The following is a 14,747-nucleotide window of genomic DNA, read 5'->3' as shown; positions in this document are numbered from 1 at the left end:
ATGGTGTCACCTCCAACCTTATGTTGCACGTGACCTCATTCTTTTTTGCATCTTTTTTTATTTATTATATATGCATTTATCGGGATACGACGGGACAATATGTCTGTCAGTTTAGTGATTATTGTAGTAATTCCTGGAGCTTTTCGTTGGTGTACAGATCGTTCAACGACATAATTGTGTTGAAGTCGCTCTCATTCAAATCCTGTCTCAAGCTCAAAACCACACTCTTGAAGTAGGCCTTCAAGTTGAACTTGTATACTGGATCCAGAGTTTCAAGTAGTTTTTGGTATCTCAACTTCTCTCCGTGTGGAGCAATATCCGCATCTAAGTATGCATAGTTGTCAATATCTGCGTAGATATAATCACCAGTATACGCCTGACAGTTGCCAGTAGCATCTTCATTCACTTCTTCGAGAAAAAGGAAGGTCCACCTGGCCATTTCTGCAAATTTCTGTGGAAGGCCAAGTAAATTTTTGGGCACACCGTAAGAAGCCAACGTGAGAAGAGCAAGAAGATTAACCTTCTTGTTTCGAGGGTTACCATTGTTCTTGTAATAATCCATCCAAACATTCATGAAAGCGGAGCAGTCAATAGACAAGTGCTCGAAGACTTGGAAGAAAATTTCAGCTGATTTCGTGGCCAATCTTGAAATTACAAGCAAAATCTTGTTGGCCAACACAATGGTATGGTTTTCATCTAGGACGTAGTTTACCATGGCGTTGATTAGTCCACTGTTAATCAAATTGGTGATGAACTGTTCGTTGGCAGATTCCTGTAAGAACAAAATGTCCGATAATGCAATAAAGACCTCAAAAGCATCATCTCTCATGTTTGCCAAATATCCAGAAAGAACTCTGAAGATACCCACTCCATATTCGGTCTCATATGCCTTTGGAATTAAGAGCGAATAGCTTCTAGCGATAGACAAGATTGTTGGTAAAATTTCCGTTGAATCAACTAGTGCTGGTTGCACAAGCCCAAAGTATTCTACAACTTCCAGGTTAGGCTCTAGGTCAATTGGGTAATATTGGAGGATTGCAGACCATAATTCATACCCATCTTCTGAGAGCAAAGAGTAATACTCACTGGTTGGCGTGCAGCAGCTTTTAATTAAAGGCAATGTGATGAAGTAAGTTTCTGATGATTTCTGGTTTAATGCCACGACCAAGTTTTTCAAAACACGCAACAATGAAGTTTTGATAATCGATTCCTCGCTGCTTTCAATGTTCGCTTTCTCCCAGTAACCAGGCACAATCTGAAGAATCTTTATCAACGTGGGTTGATCAATTAATGGGTTGCATCTTTCAATCAACGTAGACAAGGTATCCAAGATGTATAATTTAGATTCCGTAAAGTTCATTTCTGACATCATGTCTATCGAGAGGGAAACAAATTCCTTCAAGAACGGTTGAAAGTCTTGCTTGTTGAAGTCCCAGTCATTTATAACAGTCCTCAAAGTTTGAATTGCTGTTAATTTCACAACTTTATCGTTAATCTTATTCGTCGGGTCTAAGAAGTTGATAAGAAGTTTGTAAATCTCCACTCTGCTTTCTCTGGAACAATTCACCACTACCCACGAGTTGATTATGAGACACATTCTGCGTTTCAAGATTTTATTTTCCACCATATCATTTTTCAATCCTTCTGGAATGAAGACTTGTTGCAATAGCTGGTCAAAGTTGACTTTGTCAGCTATAGAATCTGCTGAAAGTTGAAAAGTGCAGAAAATGGAATCCTTGATTAATATATTTGTCACTGTGTCATTGTTCGAGAGACCGTTGGATATTTTGTTCAAAACGAAATCTGAGAGATCGTCCTTGAAAAACTTGATAAGATCCATATAGAAGTTTTCCGCACAGGGTCTTACTTGGTACTCCCAGCTCGAACTAAGTTCCTCATTGGTCCATTCTTCAGGCTCTAGAAGCCAGCTTTCCAAATCCGAGGGCTTTAGTCTTAGGTACCAGGTGATTATGAGATCGCAAAGATTGAAGATGACTTCTTTGGTGAAAAAATCGGTCTTCAACTTATTAATGGCATTATTAACTTCATCCTTATCGTTCCTTTGCTTTAATGTCACTGCACCTTGCTTGTACACGTAGCTTACCATTTTCTTTAAGATCAAAAAACCTTTCAATGCTAAAGTTTCCCAAAAGTCATTCTCCTCGCTACTGTTATAGATAACTTCAGCTTTGCTTTCGAGTAGAGTCATGAATGTCGACACTATCTCCTGGGAGCACGAAAGAAGAATGAAACTTGTCGGATTGTGGTTAATTAGATTGACATACAATTTGCTGTAGCTTTTCACATACCGCTCAAGCAAATCGGAAGAGTATTTCTCGTGCTCCATAACCAAACCTTGTAAATGGGACACGGTTAGTTTCAAGAACTCAACAATATCTATGTTTTTATGTGGTTGTTCGAAGCCTTCAGGAATGATCCTGCGCAAGTTTTTCAAGCACAAGTAACAAATCTCCATAATAGTTAGGTCCATCGATGTCGTCCACATGTGGAAAAACTTGCAATACAGTTTAATCAATACTGGAACAAGGATTGGGGCTTTGCTTTGCAAAGCGTGTCTAGCGCGTCCAATTCTTACCATGGAGACCGCTTTTATCATTTGGTTTAGAATCACTAGCAAGTTATTCGTCGCCACTAGATTGCCCTTGTTGAAAACGTAATCTTCCAAAGACTTGCTCATATCATCAAACAAAGTAGGCCATTCTCCTGGAAAATCAAACCGCACGATTCGTGCAATAGCGTGGGCATTTTGAATAGTCAATTGGCTGTTCTTTTCATCAATGAGGTAAAAGAGCCTTGCCTTGATCTGGGTCTTTTCTTCTTTACTGATGGCGTTGGCGCGAGACGACCTCCAGTACTTCTCAATTCCATTCTTAAAGTAAATGATCGCCATCCATCTCACACGCAAAGGCAACTCTGTCTTCAAGTAAATCTCTTGGAGAGTGTAATGGAAACCAGGACATATTTCCCATGCCTTCAATTGTTGTTCGGCATTCTGTTGAAGGGGTCCTCTTTCAGAGCCATCTGCTATGTTCAAAACATTCAAGATCTCCTCGTAAGTGATTGGCATTCCTCGTTTTTGCGTAGTTCCCGAAACTCCATCAGCCGCTTTGATGGAATGATGTGCTGATGTGTGCAGGTCATGGTCAAGAAAGACATGTCTAATCCTTTTAATACTGGCTAATAGAAATAGATATATATTATTATTCAAAATTATGTATAGAAAAGCCGAAGATTCACCATCTATGTGTCTCATCCCCCTCTTCCCACTCTTTCTCGAGGTATCCAAGTTGCAACTTTACCTTCTTTACAAGTTCTGGGTCACCCATGTTTTTCCCCAAATTGTCACTAATTTTGATGGATGGGTTACCTGCTGCTTCACTCAACTTAATGACAATGTTCATGGGTGGGGATTTTTCATAAGGAGCAACGTTGTTCTTGAAGTCGTTGGTCAAGAACGTGCCGATGCCAAAAATCACCTTAAGCCCGTCAGCCTCCGCCGTCTTCTTGTACTTCAAGCACTTCTCGACATTCAAGGAATCTGAAAAACAGATAGTCTTAGAAAATGGTGGATAGCCCAATTTCTTGTAATGCGCAGCTATCTTGTGGCAGTACAATTCCGGATCACCGGAGTCTTGTCTAACTCCAACGTAATAATCCGATAAAGGCTTTGTAAAAAACTTAAGGTATGCGTCTGTTCCAAAAGTGTCTGTAAGAGCCAAACCAGCATTCTCAGGTCCAAACGACTCAATCCAGTAGTCCATAGCCAATTTATTAGCATTGACATAATCCTGCGTAATCGAAGCAACTCCCATGAACCATTCGTGGGCCACAGTTCCTATGGGAGGAATGTTGTATTGCTTAGCCAACAACACGTTTGAAGTGCCCAAAAATAGCTTTTGGTTTCCTGTCCGTTCAGCAAAATCACAAAGTGTCTTTACCACTATTTCTTGAGCTTTGAATGATCTTCTTCTGCGGGTTCCAAAATCACTGAAGGCGCACTGGGCGTCCATGAGTTGCTTTGCTTTTTGCTCCACGAGTTCTTCCTGTCCATTGAAATCCCACTTAGTGTCCACAAACTTGAAGTAAGCTTCCGACACAAGAGCCAAAAGCGGGATTTCGTAGGGAATGGTTCCGAACCAAGTTCCCGAAATAGATATTGAGAAGTCCTCTAAGTTGGATTCGTCGTTAAAGAAAACAACTTGCTCCTCAGGCTTCAATCGGAAGTCCTTCAATGACTCAAAGTATTCCTTGGGATAATGAGGCAAAGTTTTCCTCAAGTATCCAATTTCCTCCTCGGTGAAACGAAGATTTCCCAATTGAGCTACCTGTTCTTTTATCCATGAAATTGCTTCGCGATTAAGCACCATCAGCTTTGTTCTATTAGTATATTTGTACTTGACGGGAACATCTTTGAAATGCTGGAAGACTGCAGCTTGCATAGACAATTTGTACAAGTCTGTGTCTAGAAGGGATGTGATTGGCATTTTTTGCTGGGAGTTCTATAAATTGTAGGTGGTTGCTATGGCAAAAGCGTCGTTGTCTATCTCGTTTATCTACTAATGCATGGGTCACACCCGTACCTCCTGTAATCATCTCAGACCATACAAATGAGTTATTTTCAAGGAGATGGTTGTTCTAGCCAAGAAAACTACTAATGGCCAATTATTGTCTTTCTCTATTAGTTTAGAAAGTGGCAAAGCAAAAAAATAAAGAAGATAGTGACTCCGGCGTGATTCGAACACGCGCATCTTACGATAACAGAACTTGAGTCTGCCGCCTTAGACCGCTCGGCCACAGAGCCATTAATGAATGATAACTTCAGTGTGAAGACTCGGTTTTCTTTGTTTTTGCACAGAAGAGTGGAAAAAATAATGACTCCGGCGTGATTCGAACACGCGCATCTTACGATAACAGAACTTGAGTCTGCCGCCTTAGACCGCTCGGCCACAGAGCCATTGATGAAGTATAATTTACGGTGGTTATCTTCATTGTCTGATATCTATAAATAACGGAAAAGGTTGGTTGCAATTAATGAGAAATGTTGGTTGCAACCGTCTTAACCTAATGTTGTGTTGTTTTTTTTGACTTCACCCCATGTCTGGTTTAAATTTGAAGTTGGAGTACATGAGCCTTGAGTATAACTGACACACTCTTTTTCACACAGTATAATTGAAATCATAAATAGTGGCAAATACAGAGAAGTAATTAGACAAGAATTGTCGATTCTTTAGGAATAGGCATTGCGTTTAAGTGTACCTGACGTTGCCTTGAGGGCCGTTGTTCTTGCTGACTGACACTTCTTACTAAAAATTGGGATCACAAATTTAGAATTAACTATTCATGGCAATACCCTCGAACACAAAGTATGAGTGTTCTAATGAGCCAAATTAGTACATACTTATCTCCACTATGCTTGCTCGCTTCGGGTACATGGCAACTCGTATGTCGAAGTTTGAGAACAGAAACATGTTACTATTCCCTCAAAGAACAGGATGTACTCCTCACCCTTCACGCTTGCGGACGAGGTGAGGGTGAACTATACCAGCCAAATAAAAATATAATGAGAAAGTAATGATAGCACTTGGCACAGATCACACAGCTTTAGAAACTTTAACGAGGATCTAGAAGAATCCCAGTATATGAATACCGATCGTACGTAGAAAAAGAACTACATTGTATGAATAAGAAATCAAAGATCAAAGAAAGTGCGGTACTCTATGCGAAAGCATCATGAGGTGAATGGGGAATTTAAAAGATGATCATGGTCTGGCATATCTATTATTTCTCCAAGGGTATAAGTGAATTTGACTACGGCTAAGTCATAAAGACACACAAGTACCTAATACTCTATGGCATATTCTCGAATGCTGATTTTTCCGCTCATGCTCACGCGCGACGCATATGGTGTCTCAGTTGGGACGGGCTCATAATAAGATTGTCACGATGGGACGTACTCCCACTATTGATCAGTTTAACAAGCAAGAAAAACAAGCAGATCCGAAAGATAGGCATCAAAAAGAAAGAATTCCAAAAAGTAATGACTCCGGCGTGATTCGAACACGCGCATCTTACGATAACAGAACTTGAGTCTGCCGCCTTAGACCGCTCGGCCACAGAGCCCTACTTGAACGGAAATATAGGCTGGGAGACCAGGACAGGAAAATATGACTAGTGACTAATGGCGCAGTCTGCATAAGCGCATACTCTAGAATTCGGTGATTTTACGGGGTAGGAGAATAAGAAGGCAGAATGCATGCATGCAGTTGTGGAACAATAGGTGCGTCCATTATTTTCTGGAATAATCATGTACGCCTGCGGGGAATGCTAATCACCGGACTGGGGCGACAACACCACGTTGACGGAAAAACTTGACATTCCTCTCGAAGCGGAAATCCAGCTATACTGTCCCACCAGTATACAATTTTGCTAATGCTGGCCAATCAAGTGATACCAACGTCTACCGCAAGCCAACGTTATTGACGCGGCAAAGCAAGCACAAGTAAGCTAGACAGCAAGAAACGAGAAACACACAGTAAAAATAAACTCAGAGCCAATAGGCCCGGAAAAAGAGACTGTAGGGTTTTGTGCTTAGCGATGCACCTTTTCTCTTTTACCGGCATTTTGTGAGAGGAAAAGGTAAAGTGTTCGGATCATGCCATGTCTTAATTGGATCAACGCAATTAATTGGCCCTGTGTAATGGCCAGGTCGCGCAATCCACGAGTCGAGAAGTTGCGATCAAAAATGAAGAATAAGGCCTGAAGAAGAATATCGTATCTCATTAGACTACTTGTGTAATTATTCTGGGGCGAAGATTTGTAAAAGCCCAAAGATCGTTTGTTTTGTTGGCGGATGATTGCTCTCCGAGAATTTTCTACAATGCGGTGTGCGTGTGCCGCTTTTGGGGGTGCGCCTGTCTGTGGATAAAAATATCTGTCTTTCCTTCTTTCTCCACTTTCTTGTTCTTCCACTAGAAATTACTTAGCGTCGTACAAGATGAAGAAGCACACCAAGACTCAATCCACATATGTATGTAGTAGACATTCTCGGCCGTCTCAATGTCTCGTCATGAACCGTGCCTTACTATCTTCCATCATGCAATCTTACTAACTTCAGGCTTTCGACAACACCGCAACCAATGTCGCTGCCTCCCAGATGCGGAATGCTTTGAATCGCTTGGCCGATACCGTGAAGAATCCTGAGCAGCAACGCCGTGTTGAAAACGAGTTGGATACGTTTTTCGCCTTGTTCAGAAGATACTTGACAGACAAGGCGTCGGGAAACACTTTGGACTGGGACAAGATCAAATCTCCTTCCCCCAGTGAAGTCGTGCAGTACAGCAGCTTGAAAGAGGAGCCCGAGAAGGAAACCGCTAACTTGGCCAAATTGGCCGTGTTAAAATTGAATGGTGGCTTGGGTACCTCCATGGGATGTGTGGGACCAAAGTCTGTCATTGAGGTGAGAGACGGAAACACGTTTTTGGACTTGTCTGTGCGTCAGATCGAGCACTTGAACAGAAAATACGACACTGATGTGCCTCTTCTTTTGATGAACTCTTTCAACACCGATGCTGACACCGCCAAGATCATTCAAAAATACCAGGGTCACAGAATCCGTGTGAGAACCTTCAACCAGTCGAGATTCCCTAGAATTTTCAAGGACTCTTTGTTGCCTGTTCCTGACTCTGAAGACGATGACTTGGAATGTTGGTACCCACCAGGACACGGTGACTTGTTTGAAAGTTTAGTGTCCTCAGGCGAGTTGGACTCTTTGTTGGCTCAAGGCAGAGAGATCTTGTTTGTCTCTAACGGTGACAACTTGGGTGCAACTGTGGACACCAAAATTTTGGACCACATGATCGAAACCGGTGCTGAATACCTTATGGAGTTGACTGACAAGACCAGAGCCGATGTGAAAGGTGGTACTTTGATCAACTACGAGGGTGAGGTCAGATTGTTGGAAATTGCGCAAGTTCCCAAGGAACATGTGGAAGAGTTCAAGAGTATCAAGAAGTTCAAGTACTTCAACACCAACAACTTGTGGATCAACCTAAGAGCTGTCAAGAGATTGGTGGAATCCAACAGCATTGAGTCGGAGATCATTCCTAACCAAAAAACCATCTCCAAAGGCAACTCAGACATCAATGTGTTGCAATTGGAAACCGCTGTTGGTGCAGCCATCAGACACTTTGAAGGTGCACATGGTGTTGTTGTGCCTAGATCCAGATTCTTGCCTGTCAAAACCTGTTCCGACTTATTGTTAGTCAAGTCTGACTTGTTCTATCTCGAACACGGCGCCTTGAAGTTAGACCCAATTAGAGATGGCTTTTCGAACCCATTGATTAAGTTGGGCTCACACTTTAAGAAAGTGAATGACTTTCAAAAGAGAGTGCCTCATATGCCTAAAATTTTGGAGTTAGACCACTTAACCATCACTGGTAATGTTAGCTTGGGTAGAAATGTGACTTTGAAGGGCACTGTCATCATTGTTGTGAATGAAGGCGAGTCGATCGACATTCCAAATGGTGCTATTTTGGAAAACGTTGTTGTTACTGGAAACTTGCGTATCTTGGAACATTAGTTACGATAGTAGAACTAATAGACATAGTTCCGACATCTGATGTATTATGTTTGCACAGAGTGGTGAAGTACCGCTGGCACATTTTAAAGCAATTCCGTAATCGCAAATATTTCCATTAGTGTACTACGGATTACTGGATCTTAAGTTGTACAGTCGAAGATTTAAAAATGACTTCGTTATGTTAGTAAAGTATCCTTGCATTTTACAAAGCAGAAAAGAGATGAATTTCAAGGGTATTTGACTTGACAAGTCGTCTGGTCTCAGTTAAGTAGGAGGGTTTGATTGTGCGTCTCAGACAGTTCACGAATTATCGCGTTCGTACCGAAGTTTGAACAAAATGAGAGCACCTGAATCAAAACACATACTTCATTCACCTCTTCTTAAAAATCGAAAGTGACAATTTTTTTGCCTAATAAGCTTCCGAGGGTATCCACTTTCTTTTACATATCAGAGAGGCTATTAGTATAAAAAGTTAAATATTCAAGTGGACGTAAGATATCTTATAAACGAAAAGCAAGTGTTAGTAGGTGAATGAATGTATCGGAAAAATCGTAATGCATATGATCAAAGTAATACACTACCAAAAGAGCTCAAATTGGATAGAGAACGATGATCTAACCGACTACGAAAGTAAGTACGTTTTACATATTACCATATTCGTCTCATTATGCTCAGCTCAACTCAAAATTCGCGACAAAAAAACAGATGAGTTCCCCTTCGAAATTCTGTATTTCAGTTAACATGGAATACTAATACTGGCGACAATTCAAAGTAGTTTAAACTGTGATAGTTATACACATGGTTTAACCATCAGCAAATGGCTCTGTGGCCGAGCGGTCTAAGGCGGCAGACTCAAGTTCTGTTATCGTAAGATGCGCGTGTTCGAATCACGCCGGAGTCATTACTTTTTGCACATCTATGCTCAGTCTTTTTATGTTCTCCAAAGTTGATAATACTCAATCTAAGTCGATCCACTTACTTTAGAAGAATAACAAACACATATACGTCTCAAATTTATTACGATTATATACAGTTACAGTGGCCGAGTGGTTAAGGCGACACCCTGCTACTAGCAGTTTAGGTGTTGGGCATTGCCTGCGCAGGTTCGAATCCTGTCTGTGACGTTATTTTTTGGTTTACGAATGTTATCATACTTTTCCCCAAGATGCAAATTAATTCAAGTTATATATATTGGTTGGGTGCCTAAGTTATTCTTAACCACACGAGCCTTTATTGTTTATTCCAACTTATACTTTGCTTCCGTATTCCCACAAATCGAATAGAAATCTATAGCGACTTGTAACCTTCTTACCATAGTCAATAATCAACCCCCTATTCGGCAGTAGAGCACTGCCTACGATGTCGTAGGCACACCAATAATCTTTTGCCAGTCCGAAAGTATTCAAATGGCGCCAAGCTTTAGTCTGTTCCCCAGCCATATTTGGATATGGCTCTTCCAACGGAATAGTTTGGAGAACAGACTGGATAAAAAGAAGATTCTTGGCAACGGTATTTTGTACTAGGGTGTGATCCAGTTTATTTGCGCCCGCACCAGATTCAACGTATTTTTGTTCCAAATCCTCTCGAAATTTTGGCAAAACACCATTATCGAGTTGATGAGACGTGACATAAATGAGTGTATAGTCGTCGACATCGGACAACTGGGCCCATGAACTCGAGCATAATTCTTGTGAGCTGCCCGAAACTTCTCTGTTACTGAATGGCGTAATCACGCCAGCAGCAACTGCAAACTTCGAGTTAAAGTTGACCTTCTGAACTGTGCCCGAAAGCTCTTGTCCAAGCCACATTATTTCAGGATTTAATTCTCCTGAGAAATCATATTTAGGTTTTAAGACACCATAAAACGGTAAAGCCGATGAGATGAGGAGACCAGGTAACGTTTTAGTTTTATTTAAAAGCATGAAGGAAGGATCCGCAAGTCTGGTAAAACCTTTTTCTCTTACCCAGCTTGTATGCTGAGTTTCCGGAACATGGAGTCCGAAAAATTGTTTGTCATAATCATTAACACCCGCATATCGATTGATTAGCTGCTTGACGTCATAGTATCCCGCTGGAGGTTTCTGAGGCTTGAACTCCAACAGAGATCTTTCTTTGAAGAAAAGGGTACCATGTTGCTTGTATCCATCGTTTTCAAATAGAGATTCCAAGTTCTCTTTCAAGGGAATCGTTCTCGGAGAAATCATCATAACTTCTTCAAAAGAATTGAAGATGTTGGACAAAACCAACATGAGACTGTCGCTTACTTGAAGTGAGTTAACTAGGGTTGGATCTAAATTGACGAAACTGATATTTTGAGCTGGCCATTCAAACAGTGTATTTGCAATTCCATTCAAGTTAGCATATTCGACTTGAGAATGGGGAACGACATCCAAAGGGTCTTTTGCAGCATTCCGAAGTGAGTCCTCGGTTGCTTTATTGATAAACTTTTCTCCAACGTATGTAATTTCGATCGGAAGTTTATTTTGCAAAGCGCGAAGCACATAAATTAAGCTTTTAGTATTCCGCAACTGAACTGATTTCTCTTGATGGGGGAAAAGCGGGATCACGATTCCCTTTCCTTTCAGTGTCTCCTTAAGCTGGGCTAAAAGAGATTTTGTAGACGCCATGGCTAATTTTCGATCCACAGTGGGCATGGAGCCCAGAAACCACGGAAGTAGCTTCCCAGTAAGACTCTTGGAATGAGCATCGTCACGTAAGATAGTACATTTCTCGTCTGTGAGACAATTTCCAAAAGTACGTAGATGATTGAGATCATGAATAAAACCCTTCTCGAAGAGACTCAATTTTCGCAATTCGTCGTAGTAAAGTTTCTCCAAGATCTTCATGTGGCCATCGTTCAAACGGATTCCCTTATCCCTGAGCCTTCTCCGGTAGTGTTTCTTCTCTTCTGCTATCCAGCGCTTTTTCTTATACAAGAGCGGTGTGAAAACGGTCTTGCGAACTTCTTCAAATCCCGGTAAAGTCCGATGCGGGAGCAACTTCTCAAGCCGATTCAAGTAGTCATCACATCTAGAAAGTTTGCTCTTCAGTGGAGTATGTTTAGCCCAAGAATCGTAGATGGGATTTTTGAAAGTGTTTCTTTCTTGGGCCAACTTGACAGGTTTAACAAGGACGTCGCGTGGTTTGACGTAATTCAATGTGAAGAAAACCAACATGCTAAGGGCCAATACGAAAGCCAAAAGAACGCTTTTTTTCAAGCGAGGTTGAACTCCTCGAAGCATTTTGGCGACGTAGCAGTATGTAGTTTAAGGAAGAGTGGCTGTGGAAGCGTGTGCATTTACCGCGATCAAAAGATAAGTTGTACTATTATGGAGGTGCAGAATGAGAACTCCACCAAAGCAGATGATACTACGTTAAATTTATGTAATTTGCAAGTCGCCAAGGTCCTCACGTAGACCCAGGACATCTGGGGATTCACCTTTGGGGACATCGGCGGCCCGATCTAACCGAGGACTCGCGACTTCAAGGTGGCCAGCACTCAACGGAGTCATTCCGTCAAAGTCGAATCCTGGAGCGACTTTCATTTGCAGTTTCTTCAACCACTGCGTGTAGTTGACTGACGCTTGCGTTTGCAGCTCCAGATGAAGATTGTTCTGCTTGATATTCTTCAACTGCTCTATCCATTGCTCGAGTTCTTCCTTCTTCAAGGCAACTTTCGGGGGAATCACGCTCCCAGGAAGTGTGGCTAGTAACTTCCCGTAGTTTGTATTGAGCGAAACGGGTTTTGGCGGCTGGAAGGCCGGATTGCGAATCAACGGCACTTGTTGGAGGAAAGGATCGGCTGTATGTTAGAACACGCGTTCATATAACGTTCTTGAAAAGCGGTTGGCAGTCCAAGACAAATTTGGAGTCGCTTTACTTACGGGCATCTGTGTCTTCCATTGAAGTATAATGTAGTTATCAACGAAACGACTATCAAATGTAATAGCGATAATGAAGATCGGTGCGCACTTGCACTTCACATACATTCAGCCTCAATTCTGCGAACGAACTAGGTTGACTAGAATTTCTTTTCACTGCAGCATTTGAGGACGACGGAAAACGTTTCAAACAGGCCCACACGACGGATTTTGCTCATTTGAAAAATCCTATATAGTGTCGACGCCTAATACTGAGAGACTGTCCACAATATCATTCTTGAAACAATTCTTGAATAACGAACGAATCGAATTTCGTTTGATATAGGCTCTACCAATTATTATTTACACAGATGTGACTTCAGGATTTTCTTAAGTTAGATCTGAGAGATACATCTACAGCGTGTCACTTTTATAGGCTGTTTAAGCGTCGGGACTATATGACCATGAAGATGACAAAACCGAGATCGATTCAAGTACTTCATACATTCACTCGTTACACTCGTTGAATAAGCTTCAACAGTCAATGATAGTCATAAGTGCGACAGTATTCTGGCCTAACTTCCATGATGCTGTGTGGTTGTGCTACAGCAAATAACCCTTATGATGACTTCATTCTATATTACACACGAGAGCCCGCCTAGTTGTCTTTGTAGTGGCGAATCAAAATGTAAGCGTTCTCTTGCTTCAAGCTGGACAAGGACCGATAGCCACCCTCCAAGCGCATCAACAAACCACCAAAAGAGATGTAAACTGCCATCTTGTCATTGTCCGAGCTTTCTTCGAATTTGTAGACAGTGCCGTACATCACGTAGTCGTAGTCGTCAGCCAAAGATCTGTCGCCTCTCTTAGGAGGTCTCCATGAACCGTTGGAGGTCAACATAGAGGACTCGTTACCCAAAGAGGAAGCCAAAGCGATCGTAAGAGAGTCATTGTCCTTGACTGGAAACAACTCTCTATTTATGTCCAATGTGATTTTGATGTCCTGCGAAGTGGAGGACTGAGCCTCTATACGGCTAACTTTGTTGTATCTCGCATTGTCGATAGACTCGACATTGAACATGTCCTCAAACAAAATCCCCGACATGGCTAATGTTGACCTTTGTTGCAGAGATGAGAAAGAAAAATGAAAATGGTGGAGCTGCGCGCGCACGTGACCATACAGCCAAAGCTCACTTTTCACTCAGTGGATCCAAAGGCACGGGCCTGTATCTGGTGCACTTAGTTAACCGTTTTGGGAATCAGGTAAATACACTCTGGTTTCTTCGCTTCCTTCCCTTCATCGCTCAGATTTCATTTGCTTCCGCCTCCATCTTCTGCTGAAAATGAATGAAAAGACTGTCTCGAGGCAATCACTGTCTAAGACGCTCAAACGTTTTACGTTTTTTAGTGCCCTTCTTCTCTTTGTCGGGTTGGTTTTGTTTTTCTACCCTCAGTCCGAACTGGGTTTGCGCCCATGGAACGGCGATATGGGATCACAAGCAGAAGTAGCTTTTGGTGCAAAACGGGAATATGTGCTCAGGAGAGACGACAACAAGGATGATAAGAAAGACGACAAGAAAGACGACAAGAAGGACGACAAGAACGATAACAAGGACGATAACAAAGACGACAAGAAGAAGTCAAAACATAAGGAGTTCACCAAATCTACAGGCTTCAAAATTTTGGTCGCCATCGGGGTTTTTGTCGCTCTCAATGTGGTAACTATCACTATCCATCACATGGTGCAAAAAGTGAGCCGGTCTACCAATCTGTACCGTTCGATGGATCATGTTGTGTCTCCATTTTAAACTTCTTTCATGGTAAAGTGACCAATGAACTGAATCTACGCAAAGGAAGACTAAGATCAAGATTACTTCCTGGTGCATTGACAGTCTGGTGATCATTCGTACGGTCAAAACCTCACGTGTCATCTCCAAGAAACGGCCTTCTTAGTTTTTATGAATAAGTTCCCTGCAACACTCGTTGCAGAGAAACAGAAGGGTTTTTAACATTGAACCTGAAATTCATTTGGAGACGTTTTCATACATAACATTTCCCCAATTTCACTGCAGCCATTTTCAGTGAGACCCCTCCATATTTGTTTTCCGTGCATATACACTAACTCCAAATGTCCCCTTACAAGCTAGCATCGGTTATTTATGAATCAACCACATCTCAGATCCCGTATTTTATTTTAGTAAATTTCTTAGCGCCATGTAGTGCGCATATGCTTGCTTCGCACATCGGTAAAGTCCGAGAAAGATAAAGCAAGCTCGAGCATTATAAAA

At 41.8% G+C, this 14,747-nt stretch overlaps 7 protein-coding genes and 5 non-coding genes across 12 annotated transcripts; 4 read left to right on the top strand and 8 right to left on the bottom strand. All coding sequences in view use genetic code 12, as the record gives it.

Moving 5' to 3' along the window:
* Positions 1–118: 118 nt before the first annotated feature.
* Positions 119–3,088, bottom strand: KAP120 (Kap120p; the record flags this gene model as incomplete). Its single annotated transcript, XM_002617670.2, has 1 exon — positions 119–3,088. One exon carries the CDS (start codon positions 3,086–3,088, stop codon positions 119–121), a length of 2,970 nt encoding a protein of 989 aa, XP_002617716.2.
* A 166-nt stretch (positions 3,089–3,254) lies between these two features.
* NPT1 (nicotinate phosphoribosyltransferase) lies at positions 3,255–4,505 on the bottom strand (the record flags this gene model as incomplete). The annotated part of the gene is made up of 1 exon (XM_002617671.2): positions 3,255–4,505. One exon carries the CDS (start codon positions 4,503–4,505, stop codon positions 3,255–3,257), a length of 1,251 nt encoding a protein of 416 aa, XP_002617717.2.
* A 235-nt stretch (positions 4,506–4,740) lies between these two features.
* On the bottom strand, positions 4,741–4,822 carry FOB63_005669. The gene has a single exon. It is a non-coding gene; the product is annotated as a tRNA-Leu (tRNA).
* A 71-nt stretch (positions 4,823–4,893) lies between these two features.
* On the bottom strand, positions 4,894–4,975 carry FOB63_005668. Its single transcript has one exon. It is a non-coding gene; the product is annotated as a tRNA-Leu (tRNA).
* Positions 4,976–6,059: 1,084 nt separating this feature from the next.
* FOB63_005667 lies at positions 6,060–6,141 on the bottom strand. The gene has a single exon. It is a non-coding gene; the product is annotated as a tRNA-Leu (tRNA).
* An 874-nt stretch (positions 6,142–7,015) lies between these two features.
* Positions 7,016–8,599, top strand: UGP1 (UTP glucose-1-phosphate uridylyltransferase; the record flags this gene model as incomplete). Its single annotated transcript, XM_002617672.2, has 2 exons — positions 7,016–7,084; positions 7,136–8,599. The coding sequence occupies 2 exons, from the start codon at positions 7,016–7,018 to the stop codon at positions 8,597–8,599; spliced, it is 1,533 nt and encodes a 510-aa protein (XP_002617718.2).
* An 819-nt stretch (positions 8,600–9,418) lies between these two features.
* On the top strand, positions 9,419–9,500 carry FOB63_005701. The gene has a single exon. It is a non-coding gene; the product is annotated as a tRNA-Leu (tRNA).
* Positions 9,501–9,631: 131 nt separating this feature from the next.
* On the top strand, positions 9,632–9,723 carry FOB63_005702. Its single transcript has one exon. It is a non-coding gene; the product is annotated as a tRNA-Ser (tRNA).
* A 123-nt stretch (positions 9,724–9,846) lies between these two features.
* Positions 9,847–11,841, bottom strand: MNT4 (Mnt4p; the record flags this gene model as incomplete). The annotated part of the gene is made up of 1 exon (XM_002617673.2): positions 9,847–11,841. One exon carries the CDS (start codon positions 11,839–11,841, stop codon positions 9,847–9,849), a length of 1,995 nt encoding a protein of 664 aa, XP_002617719.2.
* Positions 11,842–11,979: 138 nt separating this feature from the next.
* Positions 11,980–12,502, bottom strand: MVB12 (Mvb12p; the record flags this gene model as incomplete). The annotated part of the gene is made up of 2 exons (XM_066102423.1): positions 11,980–12,401; positions 12,484–12,502. 2 exons carry the CDS (start codon positions 12,500–12,502, stop codon positions 11,980–11,982), a joined length of 441 nt encoding a protein of 146 aa, XP_065958191.1.
* Positions 12,503–13,117: 615 nt separating this feature from the next.
* On the bottom strand, positions 13,118–13,564 carry RPB8 (DNA-directed RNA polymerase core subunit; the record flags this gene model as incomplete). The annotated part of the gene is made up of 1 exon (XM_002617674.1): positions 13,118–13,564. The coding sequence occupies one exon, from the start codon at positions 13,562–13,564 to the stop codon at positions 13,118–13,120; it is 447 nt and encodes a 148-aa protein (XP_002617720.1).
* Positions 13,565–13,802: 238 nt separating this feature from the next.
* FOB63_004676 (uncharacterized protein) lies at positions 13,803–14,267 on the top strand (the record flags this gene model as incomplete). The annotated part of the gene is made up of 1 exon (XM_002617675.2): positions 13,803–14,267. The coding sequence occupies one exon, from the start codon at positions 13,803–13,805 to the stop codon at positions 14,265–14,267; it is 465 nt and encodes a 154-aa protein (XP_002617721.2).
* Positions 14,268–14,747: the final 480 nt, after the last annotated feature.

The sequence above is a fragment of the Clavispora lusitaniae genome (genome assembly GCF_014636115.1).
Source record: "Clavispora lusitaniae strain FDAARGOS_655 chromosome Unknown tig00002663_pilon, whole genome shotgun sequence".
NCBI lineage: Eukaryota > Fungi > Ascomycota > Pichiomycetes > Serinales > Metschnikowiaceae > Clavispora > Clavispora lusitaniae.
Note: the sequence above shows the minus strand (reverse complement) of the source record. Positions and strands in the feature narration are given on the sequence as shown.